Source organism: Natator depressus, chromosome 11 (assembly GCF_965152275.1).
Source record: "Natator depressus isolate rNatDep1 chromosome 11, rNatDep2.hap1, whole genome shotgun sequence".
Lineage (NCBI taxonomy): Eukaryota > Metazoa > Chordata > Testudines > Cheloniidae > Natator > Natator depressus.
In genome coordinates this window covers 11,852,959-11,867,329 of record NC_134244.1, presented here as the reverse complement: position 1 = coordinate 11,867,329, position 14,371 = coordinate 11,852,959, and the positions used below count along the sequence as shown (strand labels likewise).

Below are 14,371 nucleotides of genomic sequence, written 5' to 3'. Positions count from 1 at the left end.
TCTCTCCAAACTAGTTCATAAGGTCACCACATTCTTCTTCAAATCCCTTTCAGACGCATTCATGGTGGTTTAAAGACAAATAAAGAGACAAGTTCCCGTATTGAAGGAGTTCACAATCCAAGTTACGTCACAGAGATAATAAAAAATGACAATACAGCATGGCAAGCAATAGGGTACCCTCATGGAAATTCCACTGAATTCCATTAGAATCCTTCCCCTGGTCTCTGTTGGTTTCTTCTGCACCCATAGTCCCAGGAAACAACAGACTAATAGTCCCAAAACCTAACTGGCCTACTGGAAACAGCAGAAACAAGTTGAAATTTTTCAGCAAGAATTTCCATTAAGGTGGTGTGGGGAAAGTCAGCAATAAACAGTGGAAGGGGGGGGCACTGTGATATTCCCACAGAGAGAAGATCATGTCCATTGTTTGGTAGAGTATTACATATTTCTTATTTTTCATTTATGGTGGATATATTTTTACTATAATGTAAATGTATTTATTAAATGCCATAAACCTGTTATTTTAGTTCCTTTCATAATCAAGCACCCAAGGCACCCCATAACATTTTAAAAAACAGCAAATTGAGACAGTGACAAGGTAACAGCTGTGTAGACAAACGTAGCAGTAGCCATTGTATATTCGGCAATTGCTCACTTAAAGAGTTAGGTATTAAACTATGTTTTATGGAGAGAGGAAAGGTGAACCAGAACACTGGAATTACCTCCTACTCTTTTTTGAAAAATGCCATGAGCAATTCATCTTTCACCTGAATGGCTGCTATGGACGGGCATAAAGGAATAGTTTAACATTTTATCCAAAGGATGGCACTTCTGACTAGTGCCACCATATAGTGTCAAAATATCAGCTGCATCTTCTGGCATAGGACTTGAACATACGATCTTCTTGCCCAGAGCCAAGAATTCCACCAATTAAGCTTTGTAGGTCTAGTAATTAAGGCATGCTTACTATAAAAAATAAATAGCAATGATTCAGATCTTGAGCTCGTCATTCCATTTTTACTGAGTTGTTTTAATTCAGTTGCCGGAATAAAGACCAGTGGCCTTAAGAGTTGACCCCACAATATTTGTTTTTCAAACTCTTAAAACCCAACAAAAACAATTTTAAACACATGTATTCAATACTCACAAATCAACTCTAACTTTTCAGTGACTGTATCACTGATGTCCTTAGACATATAAAGCCAAATTTTGGCACAGTTTATGTTTCCTCTCCTATTGAAATAGTACTGCAACAATATTCTTGTTTCCAGTTTGGATCCTGTTTGGTACAACAGCTTGATGTTCTCTTACAAGACTAGTGAAAGATACACTCCGTTAATTTTACTGAGTGCCATGCCAGCATCTCTAGGGACTATATGTTTCCCTACCTTTCCATACAGTAATATGGTTTGCTCTCAGCTAATGAAATATGCTTTACATTAGCTGGAGTGAGGAGTTTAGTTAGGATGTCCCTCTACCCTTTTTTTGGCTGACATATGGTCAAGCAGCAAAAAGTTAAACTCAACTGCTTTGATAGAAAACTTCTTTCCTTTCTTTAATATTTGATAGTTGATCATGAGTTGATAATCCCTGCAGATCTCCTTTTGCTACCTCCATTGCCCCAGTGATTTATCATGTCCAATTAGCCATCTGCCATGCCTGTACTGCCATACAAAAGAAACACACTCCCCTCTACCACAACCCATCAGCAGGCCCATTGTCCCAGCTGACAAACAAGAATCAGACACCATTGTTTCCAACTGATGTTGCTGCTCAGAATATAGGCTACCAGTTGTGATTAAAACAGTAGGGGTGCCAGAGAACACTCCAGGAATCAGGAACTATGCCAGAAACTACAGTATTAGTAAAGAACCTCTATCAAGTTCCTTTTACTAAGCATATACTAATTTCAAGTAATAAACATACTGGGTCAAATTTTGCTCAGACAATAGGGTTTACATGGGAGTGAGAGAGAGTCTGGCCCATTGCCTTTACTGTTTTACTAACGGTTCACAGCGTATATCTGACAAGAAACTCCTGCAATCTCCAGGAGAGACACAAGTTCTTTAAAGAGAATGTTTTTGAATCAATGATTTCTTAAAAGAGTAAGGCAGGTCATCTTAAGTCATTTGTGTACAAGTTACTACAAAGAAGTGATCAAAAACCTGAAAAACACAGCTGAGTTAACATACAGAGCTACTATTATAGATTATATAATGAGTTAATTTAATTTCTGCTGCAAACACCACTCACTTTTTTCTCCAAGGCCACTTTAGTAACACAAGTGACCAGAGCAGCTGGTTCACCAGTCACTGATGTTAAACTGAAGATAATTTCCTCTTATTATTCTCCGAAAAGCATGATGTGACCTTATACAAATAAGTATAGTGTGCCTACTTACAGTTCTTTGTTCCGTCAGTGAAACAAAAATGGTGTCTTAGATAAGGCTGCAGGAAAGAAATTTCATTTTTAGCTTTTAAAGGCAATTTGTTGCCTTTAAGGGGGGGTTGCCTAATTTGTCTATGTACCTACAGGGCCTCTTTCATCATATTATCTGAGGAATTCTTATGAACTAGGAGGTGCTCATACACTATTGTAAGGCATAAATGTAGGCAAAAGAGAGAGAGGGAGACAGATCCCCCCAATTAAATACAACATAGTTTATGTATTAATTAATTAAAACAAACACATTGCTTTTAAAAGTAAAAATGGAATTCCATTCTTGGGCCCAGATTCTGCAAGGCTCTTGAGCACTTACTTAATTTTAAGCATAGGAGTAGTGCTATTGACTACAATGGCACTACTCATGCCTTGAAGCCTAAATTATCTGAGGTTAAATTTAGCAACAACTATAAATATGATCCCAATCTTCTAAAGTTCATCCCTGGCTATCTCCGATCTTCTCTTCAGCGTGCTGGATCAGAAAACAGGAATTATTTAAACAGCATTGATTTTTTCCCAGTACTCCTTCACACTCCAGCACTGGATATGTATAACTTTTAAACTACTGATGGTCTCTACTAATCTGTTGTCACACTTAACTGTAATAAGGAGCAAAAAGATATAGTACCAGAAACTAACATTATCTGTAGCCACATGAGGTAGTCATGTAAATAGGATTCTCTCCTTTGTAATGCTGCATGGGGAATGGAGGTGTACCTTGGGTTCAAATACCAACTTCAGTCTAAACCACAGCTGAAATGACATGTAAACTGCAAATATCTCCACCAGATATGACTCCTTTCTTGTGCAAAACTGACCATAACATGGTACTGCAATCCATGTATTCCACAGGTGGCTTGACTTAGGAATGCATTTATGATTGATGTCATCATGATGTTTGGGCCAAGTTCTAATTTCTGTTATGTTAGTGAAAAAGCCAACATAAGTTCATTGAAGTAAATTGAGTTATTCCATATTTACACCAGGATAACCGAGATCATAATTTGTCCTAGAATCTCTGACTAAAAAATTTTTTTTAATTCAAACCTGCCATGACTTTTCTTCTATAGCCACCTGCGTTCCAGAGTTCTCTAGTAAGACGATCACATTTTACTTCTACATTTGCTTTCTCTTTCTTTCCTATATTCAGGTTTCTTTTGCAACATGTGTACTACAAACCTCTCAGCTATGCTTACAAGGCTCATTGGGCAAAGTTTCCTAAGTGGTAGAATCCTCATAGTTTAACAAAGGGCATGTGCACCATATAGACCTATAAAAAAGGAGTTGTTTATTCACCAAAATATTAAAAGCAGGACACCAATCCAAATCAAATAAGAGCACAAATATCTCAGCTTGTTCTTGACTTACTTTAAGTTCACGTCATAAAATGCACAGCTATTTGGGTTTATAAGGTCTAACACTCTGTAAGTATTTTCTTTGATATAGCTATGAAGTATTTCCAAATACCAGTAGGTACTGTATTGTACATGTCACAGTGGAGTAATAAAGCTGCTTCTATACATCCATAATCAAACTTCCTTGGGACCATAAGGTCACAGCAGCTGAAACAACAAAATACATCATACCAGCCCTGCCTGCCTGAAAGAGGCCCAACACACCTGTGCAGTGGGAGAATTCCCCACAGGGTCCTTAGCATAGAAGGTGCATGTTCTTTTACATCTCTGAAGTCCAATCCTATATTTAAAAATCTTCTACTCCCCAGCACTCTGTCAAGGCCTTGATACAGCCATGGAAAAAACAGTGATAGTTATACTTTCCTGGTGAAAGCTGGCTCTTAGTTACACCTATTTACCCCTTCCATGGATGAGAGACAACCGAGACACAAATCTGGCCATCTATGTTCCACTGCAAAGAGGTTTCCTTTACTCATGAGCACTATGGCCATTGTATTATTCTTTGGGACTTCTCTTTCACAGTAATACTGTTCTTCCCTGTGGGTTTGATTTAAAACTCAATGAAGGCAATGCCAGTTTTCCCACTGACTTCAGTGGGCACCGGATCAGGCCCTATAGCAACACCTACTAATGCAGCTAATGTCCATGCTGTATTGATGTTTCCTTTACATCTGCACCCCCTTGTTTTGTGAATCAAGGATTGTTAACTTGGCAGTAAAGGATTAGCTCTGAGCAGAAACTGTAGGTACGAGGTCTCAATCTGGGAGCTAGCTATTCAAATTAATACAAAATAATATAAATATTATTGTGCCATACTATAGTATGATCTCATCTAGAAAAAATGAATTCTACATAAAATGTCACTCGCATTATGTTTTGCATAATTGTTTTACTTTTTTTCCCTCTTGGTACAGGAGGCTATTGGGGAAAGAACTGAATGTCTTCTGGGATTGCTAATGGGATATAGAACTTTTCTCCACTTTAGTCACCAAATTAAATCCAAGACATGGGCCAGATCATATCCTCATGTTTTCCCCTCCACAAATCCATAGGGTCTAATACCTTTTCTGGGAATTCTCAGCAGAGCTGAAGGGGGGAAATGATGCTATCCCCACTAATAGCCCCTGGTACAGCTACACCCAGCTTCTGGTCCTTTTGTCTTCAGACCCCAGACCGATAGAGCATTGGCTACAAAATCAAGAGGAGAACAAAAGACAGTGCCACGGAAAGTCCCCTTCCACATGGAATGGGGGAGATCTGCTCATGGAGGCCCCACTCCATGTACATATGTTGGGGAGCACATGACTATCTGGTCTTAGGTGAGTAGTGACTAAAATCTAATCCAGGTAACCCTCTGAACTATATGGAAAAATAATTCACATTATAGATTCAGCAAAGTGTAAAATGAAAATCCACATTCCTGGTAATACCATAGGGCAAAATCTCAAGAGAGAAGTGTGATCTCTACATTGTCACTGTCCCTTTAAACAACAGGGGTCCTTTCCAAATGGAACACAAAACATTACAGTCTTTTCCATATCACAGCCTCCTTTATTAGTGTATATTATCAAAACGGACCTTATAAATTGTAAAGTTGGAAGGTGAGGAAATCAGACACCATGAGTACACCTTACCACCAGAAACAAGTAGATTGATTCAGTTTATCTGTCCTACTAGGAGACACTTGATTCCATCAGCCTCAAGGAGCACTCCTTCTGCAGACATAATTTGAAGCACATCTATTGATCAAACAGCCTGTCCACTGCCAATCATTTTAAAATTATTTAGTAGCAGAACTGCCAGTCACTTGAACACAAATGAGCAATGGTGAAAGTCTAACATGCTGGTGGAAGGCAAAAGGAAAAGAGAATAATTCATTGCACTAAAAAAAAAGATAGAACAATATCAATTTTCAACTCACCCACAGGAATCAATGACAGATTCTGCCTCTTCACATCAGAAACAATGTTAGATTTAAATGACACAAAACAAATTAGAAAAGAAAACCCTATCCACTCTATACAGGAAGTAATGATTGCTGTTTCAAGAAATCTCTGGTTTCCTGGATTCTTCTATCAGTTTACCTCTAAATATTTAAGCTTTGACAAATTTTTGTTGTCTGTTTCACCCCAGCTTCCAAAGTGTAACAGAAACTCTTAGAACACAGGCACAAAGACAAAGCTTTTCTTATATGTCCTCGTACATCCAGGGAAAGTTCTGACATTCCAACCATGGCTTTACATCATGACTTCCGTTACTCTACTCATTCTCCAAGCAACAAAGTCATTCGGATTCAGTCGCACACAACATAAAAACTGGAAAACTCAGTATACATTTAACTTGCTGATATGAAATAAACCACTGACACTTTTTCTTAAGAACTTATGCAAAATTTTATTCTTTCAATCTTTGTCACCAAATAGAAATCAAAACTCCAAAACTTAATAAAGTATATAAAGGCATAGGGCCAGATTCTTTCACAAATTGCTATAGCTCAAACAGAAGCTCTGGGCTTGATGTGGAAATTATTGCTTTTGGTTCTGTGGCCTGTATGAAGTCAAAGGTCAGGCTAAATTATTATAATGATCCCTTCTGGCTGTAAAGTCTATGAATTTATGAATTCTGATTTCAGTTACACAAATACAATCCCACTGAAGTAAATGAAATTACTCTTTTTATACACCATGGTAACTAAAATCAGAATAGTCTCTGCCACACATTTCTTTAGAGACATTTGACAGGATTCTGATCTTAATTATACTGGTGTATGTCCATTGACTTCAAACAAGTTATCCCTGTTTCACACCAGTATGAGATCAAAATCAGGCCCATCACTTATTACTTTGGATTGATTAATTTGATTTTGTTTTCCACTTACAGCTTACAGATCTGTTATCGTCATTGTCATTGATAACAGATCCTACATTTTAATTGCTGGGTGCTCTTGCTAAACATCCGTCATGAAGGGCCTTCATCTCTGGCATATACTTCATTTGTTGGTCCAAGAGAGCTGAGTCTACTGACCTTCGATGTTCGGTGTAAAGCTCATCTGTTTACTAAAGCTTTTGATTGCTATATTGATGGAGAATAGTGTCAGGACCCTGAGTTTTCACTGGGGACACCGCCTTCTGAGTTTTTGCTATTTCCTGTGATAGCTGCAATTTCTTGCAATTGCCCTTTTCATAGCCAAATTTTGGCAGCATCTTTGAATGGTAGTCTTGTATATGGAGGGGATACCTAATGTTCAAAGTATTTTTTAATTGTCATGAATGCACCAAGACACTAAGAAATTGTCTTTTATAAAATCTACATAAATACTAGTAATTCATATCTATACAGCACTAACCACTTAACAAAATTTATTTTGAAACAAAATGTATTTCAAGGAATCCCTGTTGAGGTTATAGGGACAAACCATCCCGATGAGTCGAAAGAATAGTAAATATGGCAGGCGACCAGCTTGGCTTAATGGTGAAATCCTAGCGGATCTTAAACATAAAAAAGAAGCTTACAAGAAGTGGAAGGTTGGACATATGACCAGGGAAGAGTATAAAAATATTGCTCGGGCATGTAGGAAAGATATCAGGAGGGCCAAATCGCACCTGGAGCTGCAGCTAGCAAGAGATGTCAAGAGTAACAAGAAGGGTTTCTTCAGGTATGTTGGCAACAAGAAGAAAGCCAAGGAAAGTGTGGGCCCCTTACTGAATGAGGGAGGCAACCTAGTGACAGAGGATGTGGAAAAAGCTAATGTGCTCAATGCTTTTTTTGCCTCTGTCTTCACTAACAAGGACAGCTCCCAGACTGCTGCGCTGGGCATCGCAACATGGGGAGTAGATGGCCAGCCCTCTGTGGAGAAAGAGGTGGTTAGGGACTATTTAGAAAAGCTGGACGTGCACAAGTCCATGGGGCCGGACGAGTTGCATCCGAGAGTGCTAAAGGAATTGGTGGATGTTATTGCGGAGCCATTGGCCATTATCTTTGAAAACTCGTGGCGAACGGGGGAAGTCCCGGATGACTGGAAAAAGGCTAATGTAGTGCCAATCTTTAAAAAAGGGAAGAAGGAGGATCCTGGGAACTACAGGCCGGTCAGCCTCACCTCAGTCCCCGGAAAAATCATGGAGCAGGTCCTCAAGGAATCAATCCTGAAGCACTTAGACGAGAGGAAAGTGATCAGGAACAGTCAGCATGGATTCACCAAGGGAAGGTCATGCCTGACTAATCTAATCGCCTTCTATGATGAGATTACTGATTCTGTGGATGAAGGGAAAGCAGTGGATGTATTGTTTCTTGACTTTAGCAAAGCTTTTGACACTGTCTCCCACAGTATTCTTGTCAGCAAGTTAAAGAAGTATGGGCTGGATGAATGTACTATAAGGTGGGTAGAAAGTTGGCTAGATTGTCGGGCTCAACGGGTAGTGATCAATGGCTCCATGTCTAGTTGGCAGCCGGTGTCAAGTGGAGTGCCCCAGGGGTCGGTCCTGGGGCCGGTTTTGTTCAATATCTTCATAAATGATCTGGAGGATGGTGTGGATTGCACTCTCAGCAAATTTGCGGATGATACTAAACTGGGAGGAGTGGTAGATACGTTGGAGGGCAGAGATAGGATACAGAGGGACCTGGACAAATTGGAGGATTGGGCCAAAAGAAACCTGATGAGGTTCAATAAGGATAAATGCAGGGTCCTGCACTTAGGACGGAAGAACCCAATGCACAGCTACAGACTAGGGACCGAATGGCTAGGCAGCAGTTCTGCGGAAAAGGACCTAGGGGTTACAGTGGACGAGAAGCTGGATATGAGTCAGCAGTGTGCCCTTGTTGCCAAGAAGGCCAATGGCATTTTGGGATGTATAAGTAGGGGCATAGCGAGCAGATCGAGGGACGTGATCGTTCCCCTCTATTTGACATTGGTGAGGCCTCATCTGGAGTAGTGTGTCCAGTTTTGGGCCCCACACTACAAGAAGGATGTGGATAAATTGGAGAGAGTCCAGCGAAGGGCAACAAAATGATTAGGGGTCTGGAACACATGACTTATGAGGAGAGGCTGAGGGAACTGGGATTGTTTAGTCTGCGGAAGAGAAGAATGAGGGGGGATTTGATAGCTGCTTTCAACTACCTGAGAGGTGGTTCCAAAGAGGATGGTTCTAGACTATTCTCAGTGGTAGAAGATGACAGGACAAGGAGTAATGGTCTCAAGTTGCAGTGGGGGAGGTTTAGGTTGGATATTAGGAAAAACTTTTTCACTAGGAGGGTGGTGAAACACTGGAATGCGTTACCTAGGGAGGTGGTAGAATCTCCTTCCTTGGAAGTTTTTAAGGTCAGGCTTGACAAAGCCCTGGCTGGGATGATTTAATTGGGGATTGGTCCTGCTTTAAGCAGGGGGTTGGACTAGATGACCTCCTGAGGTCCCTTCCAACCCTGATATTCTGTGATTCTATGATTCTATGAAAAGACAAAAACAAAAAATCAGACAAGAGTAATACAGGGTCTGATCTCACAGTCCTGTCTTAGGCAACACTCCCATTGACTTATGTGGAAATTCTGCCTGAGAGGGGACTGTCTGAGAGGGTCAGGTTCCCAGTTTGTTCACAAGTGTTCTATCTAGACTCTCTCCCTGAATATACCTCATCGGCTGTTTTCTCTAGCATCCATTAAGATGGACATCAACAGCAACTCTAGGCAGTCACAGTATCAGCACACAAAGCAGAGAACCAAATAGGACAAGCAAGCATCCATAGAAAAGTAGGTTATTCCAATAAAAAATAACCAATTTCACTAAGGTCAGGCCCAACATCAGATGCCTTGATTTCTATTTATCAGGTCCATCAATGGCTATTAGCCAGGATGGACAGATATGGTATCCCTAGCCTCTGTTTGCCAAAAGCTGGAAATGAGCGATGGGATGGGTCCCTTTATGATTACCTGTTCTGTACATTCCCTCTGGGCACTTGGCATTGGCCACTGTCGGAAGACAGGATACTGGGCTAGATGGACCTTTGGTCTCACCCAGTATGGCTGTTCTTATCTTTGTATTAATTTTAAAACACGCCTGATATAACTATGAGGCTTGCTCATGTCTGTGAATTAGTAAACAATTTCTTTTTAAACAGTGTCAGTGTTTTGTGTATGAGAGGACACACAATGGAATAGAAGCCTTCAGATTCAAACTGTTTACTTACTTGAGTAAATGGGAATGCCAAAAAACCTCCCAGGAACCATTAAATTAAACGCATAGGACACCTAACAAGATTATATTCATGATTCCTTAGGCTTAGAAGTTCTGGAGGAGGACACAGAATAGGAAAAATGGGATTCTTTTTGACTGTTCTTTTCTTATTTAGTATGCTTTCTTTTACAACCTAGACGCAAATGTGAACAGTCCCTTTGACTTCAACTTTGTAATCTTTTCTTATGTTGAGAACTAAATGCCATTAGGCAATGATTTAAGCTTTTAAGGGGGAGATTTCTAAAGCAATATAAATTTTTTACCAAGAAAAAATGCTAATTTTTTTAAAAAGTGCACTCCACAAATCTTCAATAGCCCAAGAATACTTACACCACTGGGGAATGGGAAATCTATAAATGCTTTGCTTGTAGCCATGCAGGGTGTCAAGAGGCAAATATCCATTGGGTTAATGGGTTGTGGATCACAAGATATGCACAGTCAGACCTTATTATAGTTATCCTCTAGATCAAAGCATTTTCACATGAACAGGGTTCAGTCCACCATAGTTGTAGCAGATCTGCAGGAATGAACTTCTTTAAAGTTTTGGTGATTACATGATTGTTTTGTTGTAACTGGAGCCTGAAGCTCTCTGCATAACTAATGATCAGGTAGAAGGAAAAAGGCAGCTGAAAAGCAAAGCCTTGACAAACAGCTGTGGCAATAAGTGTCAAATCCAGACTACCAGGGTCAATCCCCTTATGAAGTGAGTGTTTAATCCTTTGCAATTTTTAATTAAAAAAATTTATCAAGTAGCATGTAATGCTTCAAGGTTCGGCCTACAGAATCAGAAGGAATCCCATAAATTGTTTCACTTGGGGCTTTGATCCCACATAAAATCATGTTTCAAAGATAAGGGCCACCAAACTAATAATACTTTATGTGAAAAGAAAAGGAGTACTTGTGGCACCTTAGAGATAATAAATTTATTTGAGCATAAGCTTTCGTGAGCTACATCTCACTGAGCATAAGCTTTCGTGAGCTACAGCTCACTTCATCCGATGAAGTGAGCTGTAGCTCATGAAAGCTTATGCTCAAATAAATTTGTTAGTCTCTTAGGTGCCACAAGTACTCCTTTTCTTTTTGCGAATACAGATTAACACGGCTGCTACTCTGAATACTTTATGTGGGTATCTAGTGTATATACATTTCTTAGAGAATTTGGCCCAAACGTTCTTTTAAGAAGTAGAGTCACATTTAATCTTATGCTCTGTTATAGTATTGTCCTCTAAAACAGAAGGACATTTATTTCTCACACTACTCACTAAAATACAATTGGATTTGTTCTTGATCCTGACCTTCTGGATCCTGCTAACAAAGTCCACCTCAGGAGGAATGAGATACCCAAGCAAATATGCTCACCAGTAATGACCTGTGTTGATTTCTAGTGTCCCTAATGCCCAATACCACTGCCACAGTACACATGACTGATGGCACTGGGTTAACAAAGCCTCTTTAAAGGGATTGCAAGGGTTTTTTGAGATGGAAGGGGGTAAGGGAACTTGTGCATATAGTATATTTATAGTTTTCAGGTGAAAGTACAAATTTAGTAGACTGAAGAGGGAAGAAAGCAAACTCCTCTTCAAAATAATGATCTATGATTATTATTTATTGACCTTTCCCCACATCTTGCTAACCCTAATTCTCCATTCTGATCAGAGGAGTGATCCAGGAAGCGGTGTTACACATTGTGAACAATGTGCAAAAGGATGGTTAAAATCGGAGTCTCTGGCTCCAACACCTGACCCAACATATAACCCACATTGAAGGCGTGTTTAGGGACCCAATGCCATATCTTTTTTTATGTGTAGTTCTCACAAGCCATCAACGAACATCTTGGAGAGGCTTTTATTGTATTTCCAATCTCAGAGGAGAAAGGGAGAGAGCAACGATAAATTTCCTGCAATGTTAAGATCTTGTACCATGCGAGAACTGGGAGGAGATGTAATCCCTCCCCTTCTTGCATTTAAAAAGTGATCTAAGATCGCCCCATTCCTGTGTAACAAGCGAAGAGCAGCATCATTTCCTAGCAAGCCACGGAACAAATGGAAACGGAACAAGAAGCTGGGGGATAAATCTGGTTTCTCTTATGAAACTGACAACCAACACTTTCCAATCCTCAGTCAATTCGTTAAGTGCTTGTGCAAACAACCCCAACACAAAAGCATCTTTGCCCAGAGAAGGGGCTTCTCCTTTAGTGGCTGTGTATGTCTCTCACACCAGCCGTGAGACTGAAGTCTTTTTGGGGGCGGACGGGAAGGAGACAATGAACAAAATATAAACAGGAGAAGATCAGCAGGGGTCCCTTCACCCATGGGACCCCAACCCTGTCCGTGCGCCCCCAAACAAAGCAAGTCAGCCAGTCCCTTGTGGCTTCCCACGCCGGGATGATGCCAATGCAAAACAACCCCTTTCTCACATCCCATTCTCGCCCAGGCGATGGCAGCCCCTTCCCCTCCTTCTCCCCTTCCCCATTCCTTCCTTACCTGTTCGGAAAAAAGCATCCACCTCGGAATCGGGGACAGCGCCTTCCTCCGCTGCCCCTTCTGCGGGATTCATGGCTGGGGAAAGGAGAGGCGAGCCCGGCTGCTGCTAATATCCAGTGAGTTAGGGAGGAGGAGAAGCAAAGGGAGAGAGAAAGAGGGAGGGATGGATGGAGGCGCTTTCAGCAGCTAGCCCAGCCGTGCACCACCGGGATCATCCCTTCCATGGTGTCTGGTGAGCTCTGCTGGGGCTGCTGCTCCCTGGGCTTAGCAGCAGCTGCTCCTACTGCCTGCCAGTCGTGTGAGGTTTGCAGTCCCCTCCCGCCCCCCAACACCTCCAGCAACAGCAGGCTCTCTGCCAACCCCCCCTCCTCTCTCTATTGTTCAGACCTGCTCTGCTCTCTTCCCCCTCCCTTCCTCCTCCTCTCTTCTTTGCCAACAATGCCCCTTGCTGCACATGTGACTCCAGCCGAGCTGTATTTACATAGATGACAGTTCAATTCCTTACAGCAGCGGCAGCCGCCTGAGCCAGTATCACACCAGCTATTGTTGTTTTCCAAATGATCATTTCAACCAGCCTGGGTTATTCTGGCCGTCAGGACTTCCTGAGGGAGGCAGGAAAACTGGGATGTGGATATTATAAAAGGAAGAGGAAGGGAGAGAGAGAGAGAGAGAGAGAAAGAGAGAGAGGGTGTGTGTGTGTGTGTATTTCGTGGGAGCTTTATCTTTGCATGATCAAGGGACTTTCTTCTCCCCCATTCTTTCCATCTCTCTTAAATCATCTAATCCCCCCCTCCCAGCCAATACAGGATTGTGCCCTATTGTATATTCTCCTGCCGAGTTCTCTCTCTCACACACACACCCTTACTAATGCTTGTTCTAGTCCTTACTACATGGATCATTCACCAGAGGTTTCCTTCCGATATACAGATCACAGTGAACACTCTCTTCTTTCAGGCAGATTCAAAACAAGACAAAACCCTACTGGGTGTGTATGAAAATACAATGGGGCAAATGAAGTCTGTCCCAGAATAGCTAGCTCCTGTTGAATTTCAGTTCAAAGAAACATGCAGTGTTGGTAATTAATGCAGTGCCAGTTGGTTTTTAAAACAATATTTTTCCTTACAATAGGATAGTGTTTGAGGATATACAGCATGGTGCTGGCAGTTCCATTCCTGAGGGTGCCATGTCCTGAATAGGTATGTGTGTGCATGTCTGAACTTGTGTACTTAAACTTCCAAGAGGATTTCACTGATTTTTCCATGTGTGCTTTGCTGTCCTCTCCATTTGTGTCATCAATTTGCATTGTTCTCATATCAAATTTAAAAGCAATGAGGCACTTTGCAGTGGTATCTGTAAAAAGTGCAGAGAATCAAGTAACAAAACTGGGTTTTTAAGTATAATATTATATAACATGCTGTTGATATTTCAGGTTTCTGAAACAGATATTTGAAATGGTATTTGTTCTTCCAGGTATTTTCACATTCTGCTTTTTGCAGGCTTTGGGTCTGATGGGGTGCATGGATTAATAGTCAGAAAATGGGACGGGAAACCAAGACACATTGATTTCTAGTTCCAAGTCTGACAAGTGGCCTTGTCAAGTGATTTAATTTCTCTACCACAGTTTCACTATCTCTGATATAGGGATAACATTTATTCACTTATCTGAAAGGGGTATTCTGAGGAACAACTAGTTGCTATTTGTAAAGTGCCTTGAAGATGAAAAGCATATGTCCTACTGTTATTCCATGACATCCAGGTAATCAGATACTAATGTGAAAGATAGGGTCAAATGGTGAAAATCTTTCCTC

General features: G+C 40.9%; 2 protein-coding genes across 7 annotated transcripts in view; one reads left to right on the top strand and one right to left on the bottom strand.

Moving 5' to 3' along the window:
* Positions 1-12,909, bottom strand: part of KALRN (kalirin RhoGEF kinase) — a 766,757-nt gene extending 753,848 nt beyond the window's left edge. For all 6 annotated transcript variants that reach the window (XM_074967163.1, XM_074967166.1, XM_074967164.1 and 3 more), the window contains exon 1: positions 12,564-12,909. In XM_074967163.1, coding sequence (XP_074823264.1) covers positions 12,564-12,636 — 73 coding nt within the window. In that variant the 5' untranslated portion in view covers positions 12,637-12,909. The remainder of the gene's footprint in view (positions 1-12,563) is intronic.
* Positions 12,910-13,622: 713 nt separating this feature from the next.
* The window catches only part of LOC141995542 (ropporin-1), a 53,378-nt gene continuing 52,629 nt past the window's right edge, over positions 13,623-14,371 (top strand). Inside the window, exon 1 of the mRNA XM_074966783.1 lies at positions 13,623-13,759. The gene's annotated coding sequence lies outside the window, so the exon portion shown is untranslated. The remainder of the gene's footprint in view (positions 13,760-14,371) is intronic.